A 13,075-nucleotide genomic window follows, 5' to 3' on the forward strand; every position below is an offset into this window, starting at 1 on the left:
AGTCAGATACACATCAGGAAGAGAATAAAATAGACTAAAACTTACCATGTGCTACAGAGGGAGGTTTGTGCTTTTTGTCTTCTGGTGCTACTTTTATTGACAAGGTAGGAGATTTTTGTGTCTCTTTACAAGCCTCATCAGAATGTAGGAAAATCAGATGAATGTAAAAGTAATGAAGGTTTCACTCAAGCAGGAGGCCTTTTGGCAGATGAGAGTCTGGAATATGATTTTTTGGTTCATGGAGCAGGTGGAGGAAGGTGATGAATGATAGTGAGTAAAGAGACTCCTGGGAAGTCCCAGCATCTCATTTCAGCTGTGCTGTGTGACTTCCATTTATGATAGCACCCAAGTGATACAGGGAGAATGATGTTAACAGGACTTTCTGTGTGCATAATAATGAAATAGTTGGACTACTTGTGATCTGACTTTTTTTGGGGCATGTTCTTTGTAGGTACTGTTTTATTGGGAATGCCAAAAAATTACTGTTTATGAAAGGTTAGTGTCTGTTGAACAGTTTCAGGTTTAGCTTCTGAATAAATTACAAATTGTGATCTGATTTATCTAAGGAAAAAATAGAGATACTTTCATTGTTTCCAGATGTAAGCAACTGTATTTTCAAATAGGATATGCTTCATCATACAACAGTGTGAATTTTTTTTGGCTGTCCATTAAGAAGCTTTTCTCAGTACCTGTAAAATGGTAGAAGATTAAGAAGATATTTCACATAAAGATGGGTGGAAGAAATTTATTTGAAGATTTTTAAATTGTTTTAGATTGTAAATATTCTAAATAATTTAGGTAAAGCCAAAGGGATCTGTCTTGACCAACAGCAGATCTCTAGGAAAGAGTGTAAGAACAGAATAACCATATGCACATCTCCAGAATGCTTTCCTAGTCTCCAGCATTTCCACCAGAGGCGTTGTTTTAATAGCTTTTGATGTTTTGGTTTTTCTCTGTCAATTTGTCAGGCTGCTTTATGAACCATTGCATATTTCTGCAAAGTGGCAAAGAATTACACCACTTCCCTACATGCTTTGTGAAGAATCGGCGCGCTTTTTTTCTGCCTGTCACCTCACCTCTTTCACTAGAACATGTAGGAACTACCAAAAAACAACCAATGTTCTTCATTTCCTGCATGCCACTTGTGATTCTGCTGATATCTAGTGTCATCTTCTACAGTACATCTTTTCCAGACCAAAGAGTCCTAATCCATTTTGTTGCCCTGTAGAAAGAAAACTGTTTTGTACTCTGTTGTCATTGTGCTGTTCTGTTGCCTGTTCCAGCTCTTCTGTGATCCTTTGGGAGTCTTGGCACCATGTAAAGTGTTTCAGGTGTGGACAAGCTGTGGATTTATGCGGGTGTTTAATGAAGTTCTCTCTCCTAACTGATAATTCCTGTATTAGATTTATTTGGGGACTGCCAGTGCATGCTGAGCTTTTCCTGGTAACTTTATTATTACATTTGTGAATGGTAATAGTCAGATCAGAGCCCATTGCTTTATAAGGTAAGTTGGGATTGGTTCTGCTGCTCCCTCACCATGTGATGTGATTCATATTTATCTGTACAGAATTTTATCTCGGGTTATCACCCAGCTGCACAGTGCTGAGACTTCCATCTGCAGCTACCCAGCAAACCTTGTTGCTTGATTTTTTTTTCACCCCTTCTTCTAGTTAACTTAGAAGGCTGAGCCATTTGCCAGTACAGGAAAGTACTCTCTGCCAGTACTCTCTGACCTTCCCTACCAAGTCTTGATGTTGGCCAACCAGTTTGGTTATACAAGGCTCAATGACTGGGTAGAGGAGGGGGATCTGAACTGGGAGTCTTGTTACCTGTTTTTATCACTGCCAGCTGCTGGACACTTAGAGTGCATATATAGCTTTGTAACAGTTATAGTGAATGGTTACAGAGTTTTGTGGATAAGCAGTAGAAAAAGGGTGTAAGGAAAAGATTCGAAGATGGATTGGGGGACATCTCCTTTTCTTGGAGGGAATGAGAGGTTTCTTATTACTGAAAAAACATATGTAGGGCTGTTGTATGTTAATAAGGAGTGATGATGTTTGAGAAATGACAGACATGAAACTTTCTTTAGATAAAGAAGAGTATGGAATTAAGGTATGATCACATCTTGCTCCTACCACCCAATCACAAAGTTATTTCTGTGGATTTAACTCTGCAAGGCAAAGGAGGACTTGTCCTGAGTCTGTGAAATCCTAATGTGTTAGTGTTACACTGAAAATGCAAAAAAAACATGTTATTGCTGTGTTACAGAGGCTCTCAAATAAGCAACCACCAAAAGTTAAAAATTTGTGTTTAACACAATTAACTAGCCCTCCACAAACTACAGGTTTAAATGTCTGCGTGATGAGAACAGAACAACTTTCTAGGGTTTAATGACAACCCAAAACAGAAAAAAGCACCACTTCCCAGGGTTTAATGACATCCCGTAATGCTCTCTCACTCACCTAACAAGTGAGGGCTCTCCACCTCGAGGACCTGCTCAGGGCAGTGTCCCGACTCAAGGCCCCTCGAAGAGTTCCCTTGGGCAGCGTCCTGAGCCAAGGGGGGAGTCCTCGACTGCAGCTGCTGCTCCAGGGGACGAGCTCCAAATGGCTCCCAGGGGACTCCATTGATCCCCAGGCCCAATCTGATCTGTGGTCAGTAGCAGCTCCCGTTGGCCAAAGGCCCCAATGGCCATGAAGCCCCAAGAACAAAGGCAGTCAGGAGCTGCTACACCTCAGCAGCCAAGAAGCTCGGCTTCCATTGGGTGGGTGCACCTGCCACATGCTGGCATCTTACTGTGTTTAAAAACAAAATAACAACCAAACAAAAAGCATATAGGCAAGGGTTTTGAAAGTTTTATGGGGACATGAAGATTTTGAACTGTTTTCCACTTTTTTATATTTTCACTCATCTGTGAAAAAAAAATGTGAATAGTTGTGTTCAGGGGACTATAACTTTAGCCTGCCGTCTGTTGTGGTCCAAACAGACACAGTACAAGGTACCACAACTAAAGAAACTTAATTTTTTAACCTTAATATTGGCTGGATTTTGTACCAATTTCTTGGTACAGTGCACATTTGTACACATGGGGTATGCGTGTTCCAACACCTATACTGAAAGTGAAATACTTTCATGGTGATAGCATTAAAGCAAGGAGAGCCCGAAGAAGGGGGTAAGGAAGCATCATCCCATTAAAAATCACTGCAGATCTGTGTAAAATGTTCTATATATAAAATGTTCTGTATTACTGCTATGTTTCTGTAACTTACAGTATTGTGACCTTCATATTTTTCCCCAAAGTGTGAAATACACTTACGTTGTTTTATTTGATATAAGCTTCTCAGTCTTGTTCAAATAGAAAATAACTCATTTTCTTTATACAGGTTGTAAAACAGCTAAATGGAGTCTGAGCAGCTGTTTCATAGAGGCTACTATCGAAACAGTTACAACAGCATAACTAGTGCAAGCAGCGATGAGGAGCTTTTAGATGGAGCAGGTGTAATTATGGACTTTCAGACCTCTGAAGATGACAACCTCTTGGATGGTGATGCGTCGATTGGTAAGTTAATGTTAATTTCGGTTTAAAAATTCTTCTGGGTTGTATGTTTGTGGTTCAGCAATTTTTGTTTTGTTTTTTTAAACGGAACCAAAACTTTCATAACTAATCAGTGTTTCTCTTTAGCTAATCTGTCCTTCAGAGGGATGGTTTAAACCTGAAAGTGGACATTTTTCTGTGTGCTTGCCTAACAGTTACATTGCATGGAATGACTTCTGATATGAGGTAGATACTAAGTTACTGCTGACAAATGACAAAACTTCCTGTTACTTAGAAGGATGGCTATTCTGCAGCTACTTGGTCTTTCTTCACTGCAGAAGGATTTTGAAAGTCTCACTGTCTTCAGTATTTCTTTGGGGCAGAAATTAACAGTCTTGTAATTGTTACTTTTAAAGATAAACCTGTTTCTGCTTGATTCAGTTTCAGATGTGTAAGACAGAGGCAAAAACCTTGTAAGTAGAGGTGGTATTAGAAGCAACAGAATAAGTTGAACTTTTGACTAGGTCAAAGTTGCAAAGAAAACTTTCTACTGTAAGCACTGTAGTAATACAAAGAAAAATGAACAGGGAAGCTCTTTTTTTTTTCTAAACAAAGCAGTTAATGGAGCAAAAGTGTTAATGTTCTCTTAGCAGTGGTCAAAGAGGAGAACAGAGGGAAAGAAAGTTTCTGTTTAAGATTTTAAACTTGGTTAAACGTATACTCTTGTCACTTCCTCTTACTCTGTTTAAAATCAAAGTCAGCCTCTTGAGTTTTCTTTTTTTGTCACACTTTCCTCCCCCATTACCGTTCAGTTGTCTTTCTTCCCTGCAGAGTCTTTATCTTCATACGTTTTCCCTCTGCCACACTTGGCAATTGGATGTTGGCATTATACTAGATAGTTGTGTCATATCATTATAAGCTTCCTTCTCACATCTGTATTCTTTCTATCTACTTTGATATGTCTTGAATGTGCAGTTATATTATCTTGCATGACCAATACAGGTATCAAGAGCCAGGACACCTTCAATCTACATAAAAATTCCTTCTGCTAAATTACTTAGAGAACACCAGCATGATGAAGTCAAGCACTTAATGGTTAGGAAATTAAGTGAATAATTGGCTTCCGTGTGTAATATTCTGTTCTGAATATCTGGCACTTTTAATAAAGCTTGTCTAACATAATATTTACAACCTGTACTGAAAGTCTGAAGCTACTCTGGTTATTGTTTATATAAAGCCTCTCCATCACTTTAAGCTTGAAGGAGAAATAAGTTTGCAGTAAAATAGTTTCAGAACCGCTCTTCTGCCCCTAACTTGTGAAATTAGATCTGTAAACTGAGTCCAAACAGGTGAGGTGGTTGTTTTGTTTGCACTGTCAAAAGCAATGCTAATTGCTGCACATGCCAGCAGCCCCTATCTCATTGTAAGCTGCATTATTAGAGTGTGCATTAGAACATTACTATTAATGTATTTTCTTTCCAGGGTTTGAATTTTTTGCTTATGATGTGTCTGCTTGCCCTAATTCTGGTCGCTTGGTGAGAGGCAGCAATAGTAATAAGCCCTAAGTGAGCATTGGTTTATGTGTTTTTTCTACGTGGAAAATATTTTCTTGTACAGTAAATCATAGTAAATATCTTAGCAATAGATCAGAATCTGGTGTAAATGTTTTTTTTTCAAGGTGCTACAAACATATTTCAAAAGAAAGTTTTCAATAAACTTACATGCCAGAGGTGAACATCTGTGTTTCTCATTCCTTAGGCCCTAAATGTGTAAGGTGGTTTTTCTTGTGTGTTTTTAATTCAGCAAATCTCATTGACAAGACCAAACAAGTGCTTTCTTGCTGGACTGCATGTGCCATTTTTGTAGTCTTCTGTTATTCACCTGGCATCAACTGTTGGTTGGTTTGTTTGTTTTTATTACTATTTAAATACTCTTACCTTTTAATCGTCTCTTTATTAACGTCTTTCTGTTCTGTTGAGTCTAAGTACAGATGAGTTCACCATACAGAATCTGTCCCAGCTCCTGAGGAGGGGCAGGACCACCCCCCATTAACTGGAAGATCCCATGCTTCTCAGCACTGTGGGCCCTCCAGATCATGATGTGAATGCAGGGACATCAGGTCTGGCTCTGTGCTTTAGCTGGTGAACCCTGCCAAAAGCAGGAGCCCTGTTGAAACATATGGTTTGTGGTTTAAGTCTGTAGGACTGGAAGAATGTATGAGCCTGGTTTCTTAGCAACATGAAGAAAATAGCAATAATGTATCTGTACTTAAAATGATTGTGGAAATAATGTAGTTAAATTGAAATCTGTGTAGCTGCAGAGTGTAAGCTTGGAGTACAAAGGAGCACAGACATGAATTTACCCAATCTGCGCAAGCTGCCATGGGCAGTAGAGTGTTAATCATAATTCTGTAGTTTATGTAATAAACTATAGAATTACAGATTTTTAAAAATCAAGACCATGCAATGAGGAGAAAATGAAGGATTAAGAAATAATCATTTTTTCTTTTTTGGCTAATGAAAATTGAACCATAAAATGCACATATATTATGTAGATCAGAAATTCCGTATTTTTAGCTTTTTAAGTAATTATAGTCTTTCCACATCATTCAAAGGGCAATAAGTTAACGGAAGAAGTCTGCTTATTTCAGTAGGCTTGATAAGTCCCTTGGCTGTCAGGGCAGCAATTCTGTCAAGCCTGCACAGTACTGCCATTCACGTTACCACTCAGAGTACTTAACTGAGGCTTACAAAGCTATTGAGGCTGTTATTCAATGGTGAATATGCCTTCTGTTGAAAGTGTGTGGAAATTGGGCGATATTGGGAAAGAATACTAATGATATATACTACTTATATGGGAAATTTCTTGATACTATATGGGACTAAACAAGTGAATATTAACTGGAACCAGTCTTCAGAAATTCTTATCACCTAGACTTTTAGGTTTCTTTAATACTTAGTTGATAGAGATTTGCCTTTTTAGTGTCACCTCTGATTTGTAATTTGAATGTAATTCCATGTGAGGGATTCACCATTACCTTAAAAACAATGCTGTACAACAAGTTTATTTCTCTTAACACCATCTGAAAGTGGGTATGTGACCTGTCCTTTACTGTGTCACCTGAGAAGAATACAGAAATTGTGAATGTGTAGTATTATATACTAAATACATGTATAAATATATATGTATAGTAATTTCATATAGAGTATATATGCCTGTTATGTTCTCCAGTAGCAGTTTTCTTTGCATAAATACCAGATTTTTGGTGGCAGCATTATGGAGAACAAGTGGGTATCATGACATTGTAAATTCTTTGAGCATAGTGTGTTTTAACGTGCTACAATAATTAAATCACTATGCATGAGGAGGTTTGGAGCAAAGTCCTGCCTAGAAGGCATACTGCCTGACAGCTTTGGTCAAAACTTGCTTTTGTTGCTTATCAAAGCTATTATCTTTGTAGCACTGATGTTAGTGCTTTTCCTTGTTGAACTGCTGTCTAATGAGAAGTGCGGTGACATTATACTGATAACAGAAATATGCGTCTCTTTGTAGGGAGGATGTCTTACCACTGCTTGTACATGCAATGTACTTCATGTATGCAATCTGTGGAGATGATTTTCATTATGACTTACCTATGGTTTATTTTTAGAATGTTTGCTATGCTTCTTGCTGGGTCAATTTCAAACATGTTATACTTACCATTGAGAAGTTATCAGCTTCTTGATTATTAAGTCCTATAAGGTAATATTTACTGGTTTAAATTTTAAAGGAGGAAATTTATACTACTTAACTTCCAAAAATTGTTGCACTAGGCTAGTTCATTGTTTTCCATCACTTTAATAGAGGAAGAAAAGAATTCTTTCTAAACAGAAATGAAATCTCCAGAATTGAAATATTATGAGATTAATATTTTACCTGGGGAATAGGAATGAGAAGATGAAATGTCTAATCCATTCTTTTTCTCTCAACATCGGCTTACCTTGCTTGTTTCTAAAGTCTGAGAGACACAGTTCTTGTCTACTGGCTGGCCTTGAAGGGTGTAACAAGTCTTTTCAAAAGTTCAGACTTCCTTTTATGATTCAGAGTTAGCCAATTAGCAAGTTTAAAACTGAGAGATCTCCATAATTTTACTCAGAATTGAGGACTCTCTATATGGTGTAAGAGAGGACTGCATCAGGTTTTTTTTATAATAGTCACTGCATCACTTTAAGTGTAGGGCAAATTCAGCAGGTAGATTTTTGTAATGTTGTCAGAATGCAAATTCTTCAAGGCACTGACTGAAATCAGATGATTAAGCCTTTTTTGCAGTAAAAATGGTTTGCAAACAAATTACCTCACTGGTGTTTACATCTTAAGGTACTTTGATCTGTATGTAGGAGTCTGAGTACTGAATGAGCTTGGTGTTCTTTTCGATAGCTATGGTGATTCCTGCTTCAGTTGAAGGAGTTTAGTTGCTTATATTGTGACTTCAGTGCAGAGACAGTTTACAGTCTGGCATATGGTGTTAGCATAAAATTGGCAATAGTTAACCTTAATATGACAACCTGTAAACTGGTAAATCAAAAGCTGCTGCTACAGCCGCTACAATCTCCTTGCAGTGATAGCAGCACCACTAAACAAATGTGCCAACAGGTCAGGGTGTAAAACGCTGCAGCTCTCCTAAACTGTCCTTACCCATGAGCTGGAGTCCTTCGCCTGAAGTGAAAGACCAAAACAAATAATTTTCTGCACCCTAAATACTGATGTTAAAAATACAGTGTAGTGAACTAATAGCATTATTTGAGGAACAGAATGTAATTTTTAGCAAGTACAGGTGGTTTTATACAATAAAGAAATTCATACCACATCGGAGGTTAATTATTCAAGCAAGATCTAGACAGCTTTTCCAACAACATATGCATGTCCTTTCACATGTATGCTTTTTTCTGTTTAGCTATCACAGTTTATAAAGAAAGAATGCAAAGAAAAGAATATAATAATTTATTTCCTGAATAAAGACCTTAAGTTCCTGTTACATTTTTTTAATGCATGGAAGTTGCATTAACAGATACATCCTATTGTCCCTAGCTGATAGGAAGAAGGGTCTTCAGAGTCCTTTTGCACCATTGGCATTGTTTGTGTTTTCTGTGCAATGTGGTATAAAACTGGTTTGAGTGAACACTCATTGTGACAGTTTGGCATATCTTTCCTAAGTTACATACAACCTGTTTTCCAAGTTAGCCATATTTGCATTAAAGGGCCCATTTTTCTTCTTAAGTAAGGAGTATATTTGCTCTTAAATTATGCCATACAAATGGAAGCATGAGGTAACATGGTCTGATCACAAGGGCCAGCATGAGGCACAGCTAGTTTATTTTGAATAGTTAAATTGTCAGTAACTGAGTATAATTTTTTTTTTTCTCTTGATTGGTAGTTAGACATTTTACCTGTGCTCCATGTTACTAATGCAGCTGAACACAGGATATCTGACAATATAGAACCATATTTTCTTTTACTTTTTCATTTCTTATTAGTAATGTATGAAGTTTATTTTGTCCATCTATCTGAAAACAAGTTGTTACACATTATGTTTACATGAATATCAGGGCCAGTTAAAAAGTTCTTCATTCAAGTATTTCAGAATTCCTGCCAGAAAATTAAAAAATGGGAAGATTCTTAATGGGAAAAAATGTCTTATCTTAGTTATTGGATGTCATTATTGGATGAGTGAGTTGAAGGTGTTTAAAATGTCTTGTGCATCTTACCTATTTATCATGATAATTTTTTTTGAACTCTTATCTGTTGTTTTTTTTAAACATAGTTATTGTCAAGAATGAAAGTTCACTTGTTGAACAGTCTGTAATGGTGTTACAGTGTTTGTTAGACTGGCCCTTCAGATTGCAATTGGATTGGTGTAGCATTAGAATTTCTGAGGGACGGAAATGATGGCAGTATGTATGTAGAGTTTTAGTAACCAATTAATTTCTTGTTGTCTTAAATGCTTAAAACCAAATATTGACCATTTCAATTTCTCAAAAATGCCATGGTCAGTTCTTTGAAGACTTGTTTATAGGATATGAGAATTGTGTTGGTTTTAGAACTTAACCCTACCAGCAGTCCTTGAATGGTCTCATCCGTCTTTCTCGCCAAAGTTGTATTTACAAAATTTTTCATCATCTTCCAAAACACACGAGCATATGTATTACCAGCCTGATACTCTGGAATAAGATGAATCATAATACTAGTAATTCATTCTTTCCATTTTTCTGATATTATGTAATCTTGTTGGTTTCCTTCTGCAGCTCTGTTGAAGTGCTTAAAGCACACTGACTTTGTTAACAGATGCTGCTGAGGTAGTTAGTACTGACTTGACAGCCTGGTGTAGTGTTATTATAAGTGTGTCCTTCTCCCAGACATACTGTATGAATAGTGTAAAATGAAGGAATGAAAGCAGAGGAAATGTGATGGCATATATGTGGGTATGTAGAAAGAAGAGTCTGAAGTGTACAATAAAATAATTATGTCTAATGTGACTGTAAAGTCTTTAGGTACTAAATAATTTTCGTTTATTCATTTTACCTTTGATTTGTTCTCTCAAGTCAGACAAAGGAGGGAGATATAATTTTAACCAAATTGATGTCAGGCTACACTCTTGCTTTCTACCATTGAGAATATTCTTGTTTGCCAGCTAATAAATACATTTCAAAGTGAAAGCTTTAAATCTGCTTGGATTAAACAGAAGTGTTACTCTGGAAGAGGATATCATGATGTCCCTGAAGACACAAGAGCAGCTGTACTGTGTCAAACCACAAATCCACCTAGCTAAGCATCTTGTCTCTGGCAGGGGCAAAAGTCAGTGCTTAAGGAAGGGTAAGAACAGGGTGAATAACTGATAGTTATCTGTGTACTTCTACAGCCGTTAAGTATGGCTGGGGGCCTCTCTCAGCTGAGTGGTGGTTTTAAAGAGTTTTAGGCCTTATCAGTGCGTTTTTCTTTCACTGCCTTTTTCTTGAAACAATTCTTTGGCACCCACACCATCCTTTGGCAAGCTCTAATAGTTTAGCTACGTTTTATGTAAAGAGCCACCTTCTTTTCTTTCTTTTGAACCTAGATCCACATACAAATACTGCCGAGAACAGCTATAACTGACAGTGTTGCCTAGGCTAAGACTGGCCTAGGCATTAGCGTAGACTGACACATGGACTTCCCTGTCACTCACAGAATCATGTAGGTTGGAAAATACCTTAAAGATCATCCAGTCCAACCATTAACCTAGCACTTACTGTTCCCAACTACACCATATCCCGAAGTGCTATGTCGACTACTCTTAAACACCTCCAGGGATGGGGACTCCACCACCTCCCTGGGCAGCCCACCTACCCTTGCACAGCTTAAAGGTTTAAGCTCTTTTTTTTCATTGATAGTTGCAGCTGTGAAAAATCTGCTGATACACAGGGTTTTTAGGGGGTATTATTCTTACTGAAATGAAACTGCTGTTGATACAAAAAAGTTTGATATGAAATTAGGACAAGGTGACCTGAAACTAGGATGACTTGATTGTCTTGCCAAATACACATACTCTGATAAAACTTATAGCATGGTGCTGTGACTGTGAATAGTGGTAGTTCATCTCCCACTTCTTAGAAAAGAGAGGAAAGAATTGTGGATTAAAATCCAAATTTCCCACAAAAAAACCCTGTATCAGAGCAGTGATTTAATTACAGCAAATCACTGAGCAGGTGAGGGGTCAAACTGTTTATAGCATATGTTTTGCTATACCTGTATACAGTGTATACTCATTAACAAAAAGGTTTTGTTGTCCTGTTGTCCTTGCCATTGTCATTTGTAGTGGTCTTGATCTTCTAAATCAGGAACTATCTTAGGAGTTCTTTTATTAGAACAGATGGTGAAAATTTGATTTACATTGCTACTTATTTCTTTCCCTCCTCAGTTATCTCTTTTCCAGGTTAAGGACTTATGGTTTGCTTAGTTGAACCTTGCAGCTATCCCATGCTTTGGATACTTTTCAGTGCCCCTTTCAGCCCATTTTCTAATATCTGTGCCTTAAGGGAGTGATCAGAACCAGAGTAGCAAGTCTTATTCTGACAACTACTATGTACTGAGCTCAGTTTCATGGAATTCAAATATGCCTGATGTAGTATAGTACTAACAATATACAGAATTGTTGTTGGCATCATATTCACACAGCTTATGTATGTATGGAGAAGATGTAATGTTCTTGAAGACAGAAAGTAAGCTTAATGTTTATGGCATATCTAGTAAGGAATACATGTCGGTGCTGTAACTTTATCTCCAGCACATACTTTGAACAGTAAGTCGGAAACAGTGCCCAAAAATAAACAAACCTAAACCAGGATAAGGGCAATCTAGGAGATAAAACCTGTTTCCTTGTATGCATTTATGTAAGAGGAAAAACCAGAATGATCTTGGTAGGAGAATTTTGGCTAGTCCTAGAAAAGGGATAAGTAAACTTTAGGAAAGCTGCTAAGTAAGCCAGGATCACTTCCTAATAAGGATGCCAAATCCTCTTGTTGATGAGTTATAATTACAGTTTTAGCAGATTGGAGTGTGAGGAAAGGACATGTATGCAAAGGTGAAAATGCAGCAGCACTTTATTTCTTAGTAAAAGCCTACCCTGTAAAGAAAGAGAACAGAAAAAAAGATAGCAAGTAGTTAATAGCCTCTTAGAGAATAAGAGAAAGCAACCTGTTTGCAGAAAATAGACTGCTTTTTTTTTTCCAAGTCCTCCTTCCGTGATTAATACTGTAAAAGATATTTTTAATGTCAGTGTAAAGCTGACCAATTTAAAAAAAAAAAAGAGAGAAAAGAAAGAAAACAAAGAGAAGAAACCCCACCTCTCACAGCTGATAGCGATATGTAGTTTGTTGATGTCAAGGATTTTCTTCCAGCATTGTTAGGTTATAGATCAAGAAGAGTGTGATGGACAACCCCAGAAAGAAACGAAAGGAAAACTGAAGAGAGTAGTCTTGCCTCCGGTGTTTTGGGCGAAGATGTCAAAGTAGTCTTTAGGGACCAAATGCTTGCTTTTTTTCAGGTTTATTTTTGGTCTTAGGTTGCATTGTGACTTCATTATTTCAGCTTTTTTCTGTCTATTTCTTTCTTCTGCCCCAAAGTTTCGCCTGTCACTGGGGAGCCTTTACTCCTATTTCACTGATCGTCAGTGAAGGTTCAGCTACCTTGGGGGAAGTCAGTCTCAGAACTGATTACACAACATGCTTGCACCTATATGACCTGTTCTACTGCATTCTGTTTACTGGTTGGGTTTGACATTAGTTACCATCTTCTGTGTCCGGACAGTGAGTAAAAGCACCACTGAAAGTTACACAGTAGTGTAGAAGCATAATTCAGGAACTTGTGATTGGCCAGTGTAGAAGCAAGCTTATCAGGCTAGATCCTGGGATAGTGTTCTCTGCTGGGTGACATGATTGTGAGCAAAATTAAGTAACTAATTTGTGGAAAACAAACGATTATGAAAAAAGAAACTGTGATTAAGAAGCTTTTTTTTTTTTTTCTGTATAA

At 37.4% G+C, this 13,075-nt stretch overlaps 1 protein-coding gene across 2 annotated transcripts in view; it reads left to right on the forward strand.

Annotated features, from left to right (window-relative positions):
- Nucleotides 1-13,075, forward strand: part of CLCN3 (chloride voltage-gated channel 3) — a 74,201-nt gene that overhangs the window by 12,108 nt on the left and 49,018 nt on the right. For both annotated transcript variants that reach the window (XM_074905757.1, XM_074905759.1), the window contains exon 2: nucleotides 3,384-3,559. In XM_074905757.1, coding sequence (XP_074761858.1) covers nucleotides 3,400-3,559 — 160 coding nt within the window. In that variant the 5' untranslated portion in view covers nucleotides 3,384-3,399. The remainder of the gene's footprint in view (nucleotides 1-3,383; nucleotides 3,560-13,075) is intronic.

Source organism: Athene noctua, chromosome 4 (genome assembly GCF_965140245.1).
Source record: "Athene noctua chromosome 4, bAthNoc1.hap1.1, whole genome shotgun sequence".
NCBI lineage: Eukaryota > Metazoa > Chordata > Aves > Strigiformes > Strigidae > Athene > Athene noctua.